A 16,123-nucleotide genomic window follows, 5' to 3' on the forward strand; every position below is an offset into this window, starting at 1 on the left:
TGTTAATTGGTGTTCGCGGTACCGCGGTGAATTCTTCGTTACTTCTTCGATCTGAAACTGTTTAACAACGCGTAGTTCCATTATATTGGGTGTGTGGAATGCAGATTCTGCTGCCAAAAAGGTTGTCAATGTTGGAGAAAGCCGTCGACGAGCAGAAGCTCTATCGAAAACAAGAGTTTCTAAGTGGTACAAAATGATACAAACAGGGACAGGAAAGCGCTGAAACGACGACCAAGACGACCATCAACATTAGCAGATGAGAATTGGTGCTCCAAAATCATCTATACTTGGTACTAGACGGAATTTGTTCATTCGCTATAGAGTCTAAGAGTTGTAGCGAGTTAAAGGAAGTCGAAGCAATACATTTCCGGTCTCAAAATTGTTTAGTAGACTTTGTATAGCTGTTGTGTCTTGGTAATCTGTGTAACCAACGCTTAAACTCCCACCCAGCAAAGAGACACGTTGGTCGCGCCGGAACTCAAGACATCAGAAACTCGTGTGTTACACGTTTGGCTCCTTGCGTGAAGCGAGTTTTGCTCCATTTCTTCTCTCTCGCTGACCGGACTCCATGAGGAATTGTAGGAGCTCCACTCTCCGCACGCTATGGCCAGTGGCCGTCCCAAGGTCTCAAGGTTGACCAGACTGGTGGACAGGCAGTAGGCAGTAGTTGCCCGTAGCAGTCGTCGACGGTGCGGGTCGCGGTGGATACACTGTTCGACACTCTGCCTGACACTTCGTTTCTTGGAAAAGAGAGAGAGGGAGAGAGAGAACTTGGAAAGGCCACCTTTTTTTGATTTCCCATTTTTCTATGTTTACGGCGGCGGTGGCGGCGATGGTGGCGACGGCGGTGTGGCAAGGGCAGTCTTGGCCGGGTTCTTACCCGGTTCGATTTCGAAAGCCGAACGCAGCACCGAAGGTTGCTCCGCCCGGTGTGTGACGTCTAAATCGGTTCGCGTCCGAAACCTGTTGCCACCTCCTCGGTCGCGGACCTCCGTTGCTTGCCGTTGGGGCGTTCCAGTTCTGGGCTGGTTTTGCTCAGAGCGCTCGCGCGTTGAATGCTGCGCCAGAAGTGAAAGTGAACCCCCTTCTGCTACAGGGCACATAGGCGTGTGAGCTGGAGCCAGATGTGGACCCGATTTTAATATTCTACGCGCAACCCACTTCTCTGCGGACTGCATTACCCTATTTATTAAACAGGATCCGCATGACTCACCCGGATAGCGGTCGACCTACGGTCGTGGAAGGTTTAGCTATCGCTGGTGTCCGCCCGGGCTGAATGATGCGTAGTCGATGGTCATGGACTTTTTGGTGCTTGAGAGCCGAAACTGAACCACAATGAAGCGACCTTCAGTAAACTTGATCTCTAAGATGTCTGCACGATACCTTCAACAACCTGTTTCACATTTTATAATAGCTTATTGTCTCTTAGAAAATCCAACCGTTTTTGATAAGCAAACTCGCTGGATTCGGCACTCATGGGATTGGAGACCTCATGGACGATCTACGTCAAGTCCATGCTGAAGTCCTTTGCTGATCACATGGACACCGTGGGTCGACTACCAATGCCATAACGGAGCAGATTTGCGCTAGAGTGACCAGCTATCAACCTGACTAGACCTCCTCGCTCACATCTCACGTCGAAGCTGAGGTTTTTCAGAACCTTTATAGCGTTCAGAGAGGGTTTTTAGCCCCGTATGTGTGGGAGGGGTGCGGGTGGTGTCATGTCATCAGAATATGATCATAGCTGCCAGACACGATGAAATGTGCCCGGATCTGAGTCCGGAGTTCCATCAGACACAGCGTGTAATTGCATTCTTGGGAATTGGGACCTTTGGGTATTGGAATTGGGATTTTAAAGTAATCTACTCTATAGAGTAAACCAAAAAGCGTAGCGCAGTAGTGCGTTACTTTGTGCTCTACATTTTTCGATTAAACTCCATAGAACAACAGACCAATAGAATCCACCGGCCCAGCGAAAGATTTACCTCTCCTCGTAATGCGACTCTGTAGTAGAAGCTTCTCTTGCTTCTATCCTAGCTCCAGCTGCAGTCCAGTCCCAGGTGTGGACGAAGATGGTCCTCCAGCAACCCGGGTCCATCTATTTGGAGGCCAGTGGCGTTACCCAAAACGTGTCGTGCTTTACTGCAAACACGCGGAGTGTGAAGACGAACACAACCACAGACACACGTCCACAGCGCCAAACACCACATTCTAACGCGCCGACTGAAAAAACCGAACCTCCTTTCCACCGAAGAACCGGTTCGGCCCAGGCCCCGCGTGTGTGTGTGGGGTGGCGTGGCGTTTCTAGACTTCTGGACCGGCGAAGAACCGGCGAAGAACCGGTGAGGGCACCCCAGCAAAACCGGATGCCCCAGACCCGACCAGTCCCCGACCAGGGGTCTCACTCGGGGAAGAATGTGCCGTTCCGACCGGTTTCACTTTCATTCGGTGGCTGGTGGCTTCGGGTGGGTGGGGCGGTCGTCGGTAAGGTGATGTAACGCACCCGGGCCCGGGCCGGCATGGGTTGCGCGGGTGAGGCAAGAACACGACCCGGGCCGCCAGGTGGGTGGAGTTAATTTGATTGCAACAAACTGCGCAACCAGTTCTCCTGCAATAACGTGGTGGGGGGAGGGGTGGGGGAGGTCGGTGGGTTAGGTGGGTCCCCGGCGAGCAGTTGAGACACCGGTCCTGACCCGGCCCCGGCGGCGTTGATCAATAGATCAAGCGACGGAACGACGCACGGCGCACGTCATCGGGAGCTGTCATCCGGGACGCACCGGCACCGCTGTCAAAGGGCACTTCCGGACCACTTGGTCACGGACGGTTGAATGCTGCGGCACGCGACCCGAGACAAGCTGGGAAACGGGCCACAGCTCAGGTCGCCCTTTGTTTACTTCGGTCGGTGATGTGTTGACGTTTCGGGGTTCGCGGTCACTGGCAAGTAGGAGGCAGTTTTTCGGCACTACACGTCACCGGACTGCGACACTTTGACAGAAGACCCGTTTGTTTACAATTTTGGGAAGATTTGGGGGAGCAGTTTGACGTTTCTTGCGCTTGCGCTGTCAGATCGGAGGTGGGAGTCGATCATGCGGAACTGGCGAACCCTAGATTCACCCGACCGGCCGACCGGCCGACCGGCCGGTGTTTCACCATATCCTGGGGCCGCCCGGCCAATGGACCGTAACCTTTTGGACCACCGTAGGGCAGGGCTTACCGATAAAAAAGGTCCGACCGTACCGGGAGCCCTCCGTAGTGTCCGCGACGATCCCCAGCGCGACGGATCACCCGAGTTCCAGCTCCGAAATCTAGCATGTTGCTGCCGCTGCTGCTGCTTGCCGCCGCCGTGTCAGCCAGCTGTCACCCACTGACAGCTGGACTCACAGGTCCAACTCCTATCAACAACAACAACAACAACAACGGCCAGCGCGGAGACGGTTGGCGGCGACTGGCCGCGCTCGGGTTGCTGTTCGGGGCGATCGAAACCGAGGCCGCCATCGAGCGGCGCCTCGCCGGTCACCCCCGGACGCCGCCCGAATCACCCGCCGCCACCCTCGCCCGAGGCCGGCTCGCCCTGGAGGTGCTCGGCGCGGGTCTCGAGCTGGCTGCCGCCGACCGACCACTGCCGTCGGCCGCCCACTACCGCCGGGAGCTGCGCAAACGCTCCCAGGTGAGCTACAGGTCCTCCAGCTCCAGGTTCCCCACCTCATCCCCATCGTTCCGTTCCGCACACAGGACGCAGGATCACGCGACGATGCCGAGCGGACGATGCCGGTGCAACGACAGGTGGCCTTGCTACGCCAGCAGCTAGCGGATCGCATCCGCCGTGCCGTGCGTGCCCTTCAGCGCGGCACAGGCCCCCTCACCCTGACGACGGCAGCGGGGCCGTCCGATAGCCTGGCCATCCTGCGACGGGCGCTCGCTCCCGTCCGGACGGTGCGCTTCGAGGAGATGCTCCAGAACGGACTGAAGGTAGGAAATGGTCCGGGGGGAGGGGGGGGGGGGGTTTCACCATCTGCCGCTTGTCTTCCCATCCCATCTGTCTTTCTCCCTTGCTTCCAGGGTCACATCGAGCAGATTTTCCAGCGAGGCGGCGACCGGCGACAGGACAAAGGTGGCTCCAAGGAGTCGCAGGAGCTCGCCGTATCGGTGGACGTGGCCAGCCAGGAGCAGCAACAGGAGTCGGAGTCCGAGTCCTCGGAGGAGGACGGTGGTGATGGACCGGGTGGGCTGGTGGGGCTGATCGCCAGTCTGAGCGGGGGCGACGAAGGATCGGACGTGGGAGCCCTTATCGGGACCCTGTCGGCCCTCGTTACCAACCTGTTCGGGGTAGGACCACCACTTCCGGTTCCGGCAAGGCCCCAAGAATTTATGCCCTCTCTCTCTCTCTCTCTCTCTCGCCCTCTCGCTCTCTCTTGCCACAGCCGGGAGGTCTCGATGTGCCCGGACTGCTCGGGACCGGAACGTCGCTGATTGCGGGTCTGCTGGCGGTAGGTCCGAGGGAGGTGCTGGAGGTGTTGCGCAACATTGACCCCGCTTTCCGCTCCTCCTCTTCTTTACCGTCCGCAGGGTGACGAGAACTTTGGCAAGGTGCTGGGCAGCTACGTCGGTGTCGCCATCGAGGGACTGTCCGGTGGCGGTGCAGTACGCATCCTTTGATTCCTTACGCCCCCCTCCGTCCTCTCACCTCTCCCTCTCTTTCTTTCCGGCAAGGATTTGAATGGGGCATTCTTCGGCAACTTCCTCGGGTCAGTTCTGGCCGCCCTCAGCTCGGTTAGTATCTCGGGCAGTCTAGTAGGGGTAGTGGGCCCCTCTGCTAGAAAGGATCGATTCTTCTTTTCCACCTCCTAGCACCCCTGGCATCCTCTGTGCTCTTCTCACGACAATTATTATTTAAAAGCTTTCGCCTGAAAAAAAAGAACCGAACCCTTCGGGAACCAGCCATTTGAGACGTTACAGGGTAGAATGTAGCGGGGGAAGGGGGCCCAAAGGGAGCCCTCCATTACGGGAGAGTCCTTCGGGCGGGTCTCAGGCGGGACCTGGGATTCGTTTCCTTCGGTGTCTATCGGTGTCAGCGCAATACGACGACTCAGGCTCACAGGACGACGTCTAGGGGGGGCCTCCTAGGGGTCTAGGGTTGACCAGACGCACACACACACACACACACACACACGCACGCAGGAGCCTGCGTAGCCAGCTGGGTGGTTGCATTGGTTGCAGCTTGCCTGGCAGATGATTGCCTCTTGTTGTTTGCTGTCGCGGTCTCTCTCTCTCTCGCACTCGAGGGCGCGCTCTTGCTTTTTCTCCCCCCCCCCCCCCCCTCCCCTCATCCCCCCGCAGTAGCGGCTTTTGTTCGTAGGGGGTGGGACGCACGGGTTGGGTGAAACTGCATATAATTTACGGCCGAATTGTGAAAGCTCGCGGCTCGGCTCGCCTCGGCACGGGTAAACGCAGGTCACTCTGCAGCTGCAGCGCCACTCGACCCTCCTGCACTCCCCTTCCTCCCCCGGGTGGACTTGGCGAAATTGACGATGCTCAGTTAGCGGCGTTGCTGGTGCTCCGATCGTCGGTCGGAGGTTGCTGATGCTGATGATGATGATTGGGATGTTGATGGTCCGTCCCGCTGATGAGTGGTAATGGATTGCATGGGTGCACCTTCTGGTGGTGGGGGGAGGGGGGGGGGTCAGTGGAAGTGGCATCAATTTACCACGTTTTACCCGAGTGTGAGGCAATCGGGGTTGGGGGGTGAAATTGGATATTGTGCGCGCGCTTTGGTCACACAAAAGGGTTCGGAGGACGGGCAGCGACGGCGATAGAATGGTTGGCTCGGGGGTAGGTTGGGGGGGGAGAGGGGGGGCGGTAACAAATCACAATTTAGCAGCGAGTGATCTTGCTACGCACCGTACCCCACCGGACCCGGACCGTCGGGCCATTCCGTTGGGGTTCGTGTCTTGATTGGGCGTTGAAGTTACGCGTCACAGTGTGCGTGCGCTTAACCAAACGCACACGCTAATTGTATCGTCTCTGTGTCCCCCGCCCAGGACCCGGAGGACGACAATCTGCCACTGAAGCCGGCCCTGTTCGTGGAGAACTTCTTCAGCGGGCTGCAGGAAGCGAAACGCAAGGACGACCCGAAGGAGGACGGTGGCGGCAAGGGCTCGGATCTGTTCGGTTTCATCGGGCACATCGTGTCGTCGGTGGTCGGCGGTATCACCAGTCTGGTGCTGAACGCGTCCCTCGGTTCCTCCGGCGGCTCCTCGCAGGGATCGGCCGACGCGTCCGGCGCTTCGTCCGCGGGTTCCAGCGGTGGCGGCGGCGGCCACCATCCGGACGCGACCGAAGGGATGTAGCGGAGCGAGGACCCGAGGCTGGCTTGGAGTGCTAGTGTATTCAACCCAAACCAAAAATTATGCACTAATAAATGTGGAAATGGTGAGGTGAAGTGCTCACGCAAGTGAAGTATTATTTGTACATCTACATGCATAAAACCAAGCATCTTGCAGGTGAACTCGTCCGAGATGTGTTACAACCTAAACCCGATCTTGCATAAATACTATACAGGGTCATCCATTTCGTAGTTTCAAAAACAAACACTTTAAAAAAACATGAAAATTAAGTTTTAAATAAAATTTTATGTTTTATCTTAAAGCTTGAACTTTACCGTTACTGGTGAAATACACACTATCGTTCACACGGTCGCTGGCCGTTTAATAGTATTAACGCGTTGGTTTGTTGCTAAACGATTAATTTTCTAAAATAGCAGACATTCAACTACATTTTATACTCTGGTGGTTCACAAATATATTCGAAAACTGTAAAGTGCCCTGCCCTGGAGATGTCGAAACCCCGAAATGGTCCACGGTGTATATCTTGTACTGTTAAAAAAAAATCTTTAAATCAAATATTTATTCAAAATCAACGAGTTGACGCTTAGACAAAAGAAAAACTCAAAGCTAAATTCACACTGGTTACAACAAAAGGCCCAGTGCCCCATCCTGCGAATGGCCGTAATAGACGTGAAAACAAATATGAAACAAAAGTCCAAACGTCCGTAAGAGAAAAAGGTCCGTAGCGTTCTTGCACACCGGTTGCATGCTGGGCATGTCGAAGTTCACGGACAAGTGAAGCGCGATTCTACATTGTGAGACCCGCTCAAGTGCGGACAAGTGAACGTGCGAAGCTTGAACGCTTGAAGGGCCCGGAATGAATGGTACATTGTCGCCTGACAAGTTGGTGTGTTGGCACCAACCTGTCTTCACGATGGCGACTCGAGGGGATCGTCTCTGAACAGCCTCAAGCAGAGCAGAGGTTTATCCACTTTGTTGCCTGACGTTTGCCACTTTATTGCCACCGACGATACTTGGTCAACAAATCTATGGAAAATCCCATAGATTACAATGCAAACTGAGTACTGAGCCGGCGGGCGGCCGACATTCCGATAGAGTAACACAGTAAATCATATAAAAAGTATGGCAAGTTGGAAACAAAGCTGTCAACGAACATATGAGTCAATAAAAAATGAGTCCAGGAAACAGTGAACTGAGAAGAACGAATGCCCATCGAACAGAGTAATTAAAACTGCGGCCGAAACGTGAGGAGAATTTCGACTTTAAACTTGTTTGTGATTGGCCGACACTATCACCGTCAGCTTTGTCAAATTATATACGTCAAAATAAAAAATTTGTGTTCACGGTACGGGTCCTGTCCCCTAAACGGTTAAAAGTGAATTTTTCGTTTCAGACTATTGTCTGAAACTCTTCAATAACGCGAAAATCAAAGAATTGGTGCTCCAAAGTCGTCGGCTGACAGCCGTTTAAGGACTGTAAAGGAGACAGACAACCACTTAAAGCGAGAGTAAATGAATTTGGCTGAACGAATGGCGTGTTTTTGAGTTAGAAGCAAATGTTCGTTATTTCTCGTGGCCACAGTTCCAAATAGAAGTAAATTGATAAAGAAATCAACGAACGCGGACGGACGTGAGTACCACGAAATATGCAGCAAACGGATGTAAACGGAGATCGAAACGATACAGTGGACGAGGAACTGTGATTAATGAAATCAGAAAACCCGATCGGACGAACGAAATTAATTTAAGATATAAAAAAAAAGTGTGGACGAAACAACAACGAAACATGCTGAAATGGCCGGGAAAAAGGGGTGCTGCGTAACACCGCCACGTGCACATTTTTGCACGTGCCTGCACCCCCCGAACACACCCCCTTTCCCGCTGTCGATGATGGAGCATAAAATGGGCCAACCGAAAGTGCGCGAAGAAAGCAGCGCGAAAGCGAACGGAGCTTCTCCACCTGCGCCGGCCCCGCGACCGTTATCAGGCACACACACACACGGCAGGCCGGGGCAGTGGAATGAGAAGGCGGAACTGAGCGAAGCGGATCGAATCGGTAACGCACCCCACTGACCGAGCGAGAGTCCGAGCTGCAATCGCCACACACCTCGGCACACACACACACACAGACAGCTATCGAGGTTACTTCCACGACCTAGCGCCCGTGTTTACTCCGCACTCCCTCCCCTGCCTCCCCCGCCCACCGATTGTTACCAATTACGCCGCCTGTTTCGTCCGCTACCGTGTTGCTTGCTTGTTGCCGTTGTTTTCGTGTTCACTTTCTTCGCCTTGCGCCCGGCGATGATTATGATGATGAAGTTGATGTTGATGATGCCGATGCCGAGGTTGGTGGTTTTTTTTGTTTTCGTTGTTGTTGCGGTCGTTCGTTGCGTAAGCCTAATGGGGTTTTATAAGCCACCCCGCGCGTCGCCTGTTCGCGCGTTCCTGTTCCTTCCGCAGAATCCGCTCGACCCGTCGACGTCGGTGATACAGTGACCCCCTTTCCGCCCTGGCACCGACCAACCGACCCGGCACTTCCCCCCACACCCCCCTTACCACCCACGTTAGAATCGATCGCTTTTAGGGTTTATTTTAGGCTCGGTTTCGCGAAATCGCGCCAATTCAAAACGAAAGACTTCAACGCTCCTGGCGAAGACACGAACCCGACCCGAGTGGTGCGTTACAGATTTTTGCTCCCCCCCCCCCCCCCGCCCCCCCTGCGTCTAACTGCCGCCTCACTTTAGCACCTTCTCGTTGCCACCGTCTCCCCCCTCCCACCCTTCTTCCTGGAAAGCGAGGTGTCCTAAATTGCAGCGAGAGCAACCGCTTGGCGGTCGGAGCGATCTATCGAAAGGTCGGACGAGTGCGGGTCGCGGAGAGTAGCAATAGCGAAAAGCGAGGTGCATGTGCATGTGCATGTGCTGGGACACACACACACGGGAGACGGGCCAGCGCAGATGCAGCGCATCAGATGCACCATCGGCCGCATAAGCGCACTCTGCCCAATGCCCAATTAACCTCAATCGGCACGGCACGGCCCGCGGGCCAGTATGGTTCTGTAATAGAAACCTGCACGCGTCGCGAGCGCCCTTGGCTCACGCGCCCCCCGCATGTGCGACCTTTCCGTTTGACCTTTGGTGTTAATGATTTTCGCCGTGCTGCGGCCACCGTTGCGGCCCCGATAAACCGTCGGCCCAGCCAGCCAACAGCTGGAAGAGCTGCGCGCGGGAGGAGCAGAAGGCAAATAGAAGAACCACCGTGTGCGTGCGTGTGTGTGTGTGTGTGTGTGTGTGTGGTAGTAAATGAGTGCAATCGCAACGCCAGATGAGGAAGCAAAACCATCGCCAACTCCCCAGTGGGGGGGGGGGGGGGGGGGGTTTGCAACGGGTTGCATAATGTACCGGTTCATTCAAGAACGACCCCCCTCCTCCCCCACCCCCCCAAGACTCCCCCAGAGTGGCATGCAGCAGTTGTTCTTGAGTCCTCCGAAGTCGCTCCGTGGCCGAGCAGTAGCAGCAGCACCGAGAACACTTCTCCGCCCGAGTGTGTGTGTGTGTGTGAGAAAGAGAGGAAGGGAGAGAGAGAGAGGAAAAAAAATGGTATCCCAGTCCACCAAGCAACCAACCATCTCCACTGAGCCACTGTCAGTTGCAAAACAGAACAGAATAAAAAACGGTTCATTTTTATCGATTCGTTTTCCTCGTTCTAGAATTGCCCAAGGTGAGGGAGGGGAAGGGTGGTAGCGGAGCCGAGGGTCGTAACGGGTACGGAAAGCAAGCAAAAAAAATGTAATCCACGCACCAACCCGTGTGTGTGTGTGTGGTGGGACCACGTGAGCCTCGGCGGTCGCTTTTAATCACTACCCCCAAGTTGGTTGCCGAGGGGTGAAGGGGGTGGCTCACGTGGAGCAGGCGAAGTAGGCATTGGTTCATTTCCCATTAGTAATGCCAGACACACACACACACACACACACACATTAATTGTCCTATTTATGGGCTTCGATTCATCGCTGATACCGAGAGCTACCGAGAGGACTTCTTAAATGCATACTAGGCATCCTTGAAGGCGCTTCCCATCTCATTATTTTTAACAACACACACACACACACACACACTCATAGGTTGCAAAGTGCCCCGCCCAATCCCGCGCTAGAACTGCGTCAATCGCGGATCAGATCGGTCTATTCAATTGCTCCAAATGACTTCCAACATCGAGGTGGTCGGGCGGTAAGACGGGGTGTAGGGGGAGGGGGGAGGAGGCGGTTTGATATCACAGTTGATTAGCGGCGGGTCGCTTCGCACATTCCGGCCCCGTCACATTCTTGGTGTGCGTCACTCACCTCGCGTTGCTGGCTGGCCACCACGCCGCCCGATCTATACTATATAGCGGTGGCGGTCGTCTGTTTACAAAACTATTATTTTCGGACGCTTTGCATTCGTTCCCGACATTCGATAGTGAAGTGCTGGCGCGTACGGTAACGCCTTCGAGAGCAGCAGCAGCAGCAGCAGCAGCAGCCTACAGCCTACAGCTTACGCCGAGCCTACACGACCAGAGGCACCCAGCCAGCCAGCTTACAACCACCACACACCCCCGGGGCGAAAGGATCTGCGCAGCTCGACAGCACACACACAAAAGGTTCTTACCTTACCACGTCCTTTCGCGCGCGTGTCCAGCTATCAACCACCACCACCCAGCAGCGGTCGCGGTCGCCGCTAGGTCGCACCACCCGCTCCCGCCCCGCCCCGCGCCCTGTGGGCCCCGTTTCTCGCTTACCTTGCTCCGCTTGCGGAAAGCGAAAGGACTTTAGCCCGCCTGACGCAGTGTGCGGTGCGGTGTGCGCGTTCGATTCGGTGTGCAAGTGTGCCCCTCGTGACCTCCCCCACCCCCCCGTCCCTCCCTAGGAAGGTCACGCCTCGTTTTGGGGGGCGACCAAAGTCGTTGCGCCTGCGGGGTCCTTGTGAAGGGCCGAAACTAATCGCCGTCGCCGCCGCCGTCGCAGTGTGTGTGTGTGTGCGTGTGTGTGCGTGGTGGTGGTAGAAACCAGAACCTCCTCGTGCCCCCCTCGTTCTCCCCTGTCCCCCGCACCCGTGCCGTGCAACAATCAAGCAAAACATTTAACGACGGCAACATCGAGAAGGACAGAGAGAGAGAGAGAGAGTGTCTGTCGCCGCCGCCGGTGAGTGAGTGTCCTGGGCGGCTGGCGGTGACGCGGGTGTCGGTGTGTCGGTGGTCACCCTGGTGAGGTGGGGAAGGAGGGGCAGTTCCGGGCACTAGGCCCGGAAGTGGCTCCGATCGCATCGCAAAGGGCTGGCCTGTGTCCGTGTGCGTGTGTGTGTGTGTGTGGGTGGGAGTGGATCTCCCCTCAACACACCCCCCCTTTCCCCTTGCCACACCACCACTTGACCGGGCCGGGCTCGTAAGGGCGAGTTTTTCGGGGGTTCCGGGGGTCGGCTTCGGTGCCCGTGGCATCCCGGCGCGCCCTTCAACCCACCACCCACCCCACCCACTCCCTGGCGATGCACATTTTCCGGGCACACATTTGTTGCCGGTTAGTTGCCGGCCAAAAAGGCCATAAGGGGAAGCGCGCCTGGCGGAAATGGGAGATGGTTCTCAGGACACTCACACCTCCTAGCGTTAGTTTCCTTGGCGCAGCCTGATCAAGGTCGTTCTTTTGCCCCGGCGGGGGGGGGGGGGGGGGCACGTCCTTTGAACGGAAGCTGTGACGGGGGTCCTCTCCACCCGCGTCCTGCTCCCGGGTGCGTGTTATTTTATTGCGGGCTGGCTGGCGTTTAGTTCGGTACTAATTGTTAACGCCCGTCAAACACCACCGCCCCCCCCCAATGGGTGCGGGCGGTGGGGTGGGGTGAAGGGAAGGGCAGCAGGCAACGGTCGGTCAGCTGTCGGGCGCTCTCGCGCGCGCGCGCGCCAAACCGCTGCGTGTCTGACTGACGTCATGGCCAACGTGCGCGCCCGTCTGCGCCCGTGTGTATGTGTGTGTGTGTGTGCAAAACGACTTTCAAGAAGGAGGGGCAGGTGTTGGAGGTGGCCCGAGGCTGATGCAAGATCACCTTTGCGCCGCCTTCGCCGTCGCCGTCGCCAGCGCTCAGCTGCTGGATTGAGTAATCGCCCGATCTCCCGACACGCTCCTTGCGTGTGCGTGTGTTTGTGTGTGTGGCGGACAAAGATGAAAGAGAGAGAGAGAGCAAGAGGGGGGGGGGGGAGAGAGAGAGTGAGATAAGGGGCGAACCGGTCGCGGTCAGCTGGTTTTTAGCTGATAATTAAACGGCCCCCGAGCCCGAGCCCGAGCCCTGCGCCGCGTGCTCACCTTGGTTCCGTTCAAGTGTGTCGTGTGTGTGTCAGTGACTTACACCTCCCCTTTGCGGTTGTTGTTGTTGTTGTTGTGGTTGGGAAGCGGCGGGACTCTTCCACTTTGGGCAACCGCAAAACCGCTCGACAAAACTCACTCTCACTGACGATTTCACTGGCCGTGTCGATTTTCGGCGACTGTCCCACACGCGGGAGGCGGGCGGGGGGTGGGTTATGCAAACGGGGGAAGGACGGTGTGCAATAAAATAAACACACACACACACGCACACACACATCGATCCAATTGAGTAATCGTGCCGAACGTGCCCCGCCGAAGGAGCGCAAAACCAAACCAGCGAGGAAGGCTGGCCGCGTGGAGGGGTGCGTTTACTTTCACCCCACAGGCGCAGGCCAAGGGGGGGTTGCGGGGGGGGGGGGGACACACTCTCACCCAACGACACCCAACCCAACGAGCCGGCTTCCTTTCGGAGGTGCTTTACTGTCGCCTCTCTCACTCTCTCGTAGACTATGGTGGGGGGGGAGGGAGGGCGTGGGTGGGGGTGGTTACGAAGGCGACTGGGGTTGGAATTGCATTATGCAATTCGCCACCACCACCACCACCACCACCAGGCCACCAGTAGCTGCCAAATCCTGTGCGGTGGTCCGGTGACTTAATTTCGATCAAAAACGAAAGACTTCAAGCGACGAACCCTCGAATGAAGACGAGATGGCCCCGGAGTTCGCCCCGGAGGTTACACATATAAATATGTATATTTTTATACACACACACACACACATATATATATAAAGAAGGTTTTTCGCTGCCGTTACTTTCTGTTTTGCCACGCTTCCGGGCCGCGATTTACCGAGTTCACCGGTATTTTATTTTACCGTCCGAATTTCGCCGCCGAACAGTTTCGCGCCCTGGTGAGAGCCGCATGTGTATGTGCCGGTGTGTGTGTGTGTGTGTGTGTGCGCGTAAAAGAGAAAGACCCTTGGACCCTGCGCCAGTGCGCTCTGTTTTCCATTTTCTTTCGCCTTGGAATGCCACGAATCGAATCGAAAAGATTCGACGACGACAAACTCTCGGTGGGTGCCTGTCGGCGGGCGAGCGAGGTGGTTATGAGTAAAAGTTTACACACATACACACCAGCACACACACACCAGCACACTCGCCACTTATCATAAATTCATGGCACGATGTCGAATGCGCTCGCGAAATTGCGAAAGGCCTCCCGTGACGCCGTGCACCGAATTGCGTTATGTTGCGTCTCGTGGTCGTCCCGCTGATCGTCCACCATCTTCCAGTATACGCGCACCCCACCCACCTTCTCCTCCAACAGGTTCTGGATAAGAGGGGTTAGCTGCTGCTGCTGCTCGGCAATCGTGCTCCCGGCGGGGGATTGGTTTCCGTTTCGCTGTATTGACGTCACTGGCTCCCACTCCGTTCTTGCCTGTTTGCCCTTCCCTTCCACTCCCTCCGAGTCCCTTTTCCACCTGTTCTTTCCTCCACTCCACTCGGCGGCTGCGGTCTTGGTCCCCCCGGTTTCGTTTGTTTGTTGTCGGAATTTCGGCGGAACCTGAAATTTTTCGTCCGCCTCGCAAAATCCCCAAAACCCGAGCAAACCCGGCGCCAATGACGCAAACCGGCGCGCGTCGAGTGCCATTTGCGACTGTGTTTTGATTTCCAATTGGGTTTTTTTTTCCTTTCTTTGCTCTTTTGTCGGTTCCAAACATTCCAACCACACCGGCGCGGCGGCAGCAGCAGTAGCAGCAGCAGCAGGATACAGAGCAGGAGGATGAAGGTGCTTCTAGTGACGGCTGTGATATGCGGTGCGGTGGCACTCGTCCTTGGCGTGCCGTTGCCGGCGGCCAACCCCGAACCGGCGGCCGCCCCCGGGCCGGACCCGGTCGCCCAACCAAAGACGGACATCGAGCTGATGAAGATCCCGCTGGACGACGATAAGGTAAGGCTCTCGATGACTGGTGGTGACTGTGAGCGAAGTTCGGTGAGTGTGATGGTTGTGACATTTTGGATGCCCCTTTTTTTCGGGGCCAAAATTTGGGGGTTCGCCTTTAATAAAGCTAACCAATTAGTTATCCAATTTTCGACTTCCTCGCAGAAATCGAAGTGGCGCTGCTCAGCCAATGCGTGTGCCATCGATGAGGGGTCGGGGTCGGGTAGCAGCTCCGAGCCTCGAGTGTTTTGATTGGATCTTGACGCACGTTTTGCTTTGTGTGGAGATGCATACTCATGGAGCATTAGTTACCTTACCTTCTGGGGTCGTTTTTCGATCACTGCTGACCATTCGGTCGATCGGTTGCAATTTATATAAACGGTTTCACTAGGAACGGTTTTTTAGGAACTCGTGGTACACAATACCGTTATGGTCCCACCCCATTGTCACACAGCATTGTCTTTTCCACCGAATCGATCGAGGTCGAAGTTTTTGTACTTCAGCGTCCTCGAACTTTGATGCATTTGATGTAGCATATTTCTTGAGCAGGTAGCAGGCAGAAAAGCAATAAAGTCCGTAAATCGTCAAATTTTCAGGCCCAAAAGTGGGCACATTTTGAAATGCAAGTTGCCGACTAAACCGTAATGTTTCGTTTTGAGTTCAAATCCTTTGCCAGATGTCAAAACAAGGCAGTGTTGCCAAAATGGCATAATAAGGAGGACCGAAATTGACCGCTAGAACCATCTTTTTACACAATCCGCATTTCGACTTTTAGACCTGAGAATAAAAAAAAATAAATTTAATTTTTTTTGTTCTCTGAAACTCTGAAACAGTGCGAATGGTAGATACAGTTGGCAGTCAGGCAGTCAGGAGGCAGAATAACAGTGCAGTGCGGTGACTGGACTCAGCACGCACAACTTTTGCTCGCGGCTCACGGACTCACACGCGTGGCGTGAAGTTTCCAATATTCGAACGGCATTAGCATCGAACGGCGTGCGCGGTGGTGCGCCTTTCGCTTTCGATCGCCCCGACCCGAAATGATGGATATCCTTCGAATTTGAATGTGCGGTCAAAACCGCTGGAGGCAGGGTGGCCCAAGGGTACCAAGCTGTAGCCATTAGCAATCTCTCGCCAGCGAAATCGAACGGTCTGAACCTTCGGCGGACGGTGATTTGCGCGTGAGTGAGTCGAGCACGCACACGCACACACACACGCACACACACACACACACATAGTGCGTTACGTGCTTCCGTATGGCTTACACCTTTCGGGCAGCCTCTAATTGTCGCGCCAACAACTGCTCAAGGTCTCAAGCGAACGCTGGCTCGAGGAGGCGAAGGAGTGGAGCTTGCGGTGTTTGCATTCGTCAATCCTCAATTGCGTCAATCGGAGTGCACTTTACGGGGCGACAGCAACACCGCTGATCGCGAGCACGCAAGGCGGTCAGAGAGACAAAGAAGGAGAGAAGGAGAGAGAGAGAGAGAGAGAGAGAGAGAGAGAGAGAGAGAGAGAGAGA

General features: G+C 55.5%; 1 protein-coding gene across 1 annotated transcript in view; it reads left to right on the top strand.

Annotated features, from left to right (window-relative positions):
• The first annotated feature begins 14,448 nt into the window (after positions 1–14,448).
• Positions 14,449–16,123, top strand: part of LOC128278443 (dentin sialophosphoprotein) — a 16,622-nt gene continuing 14,947 nt past the window's right edge. Inside the window, exon 1 of the mRNA XM_053017176.1 lies at positions 14,449–14,616. Coding sequence (XP_052873136.1) covers positions 14,449–14,616 — 168 coding nt within the window. The remainder of the gene's footprint in view (positions 14,617–16,123) is intronic.

Source organism: Anopheles cruzii, chromosome X (genome assembly GCF_943734635.1).
Source record: "Anopheles cruzii chromosome X, idAnoCruzAS_RS32_06, whole genome shotgun sequence".
Lineage (NCBI taxonomy): Eukaryota > Metazoa > Arthropoda > Insecta > Diptera > Culicidae > Anopheles > Anopheles cruzii.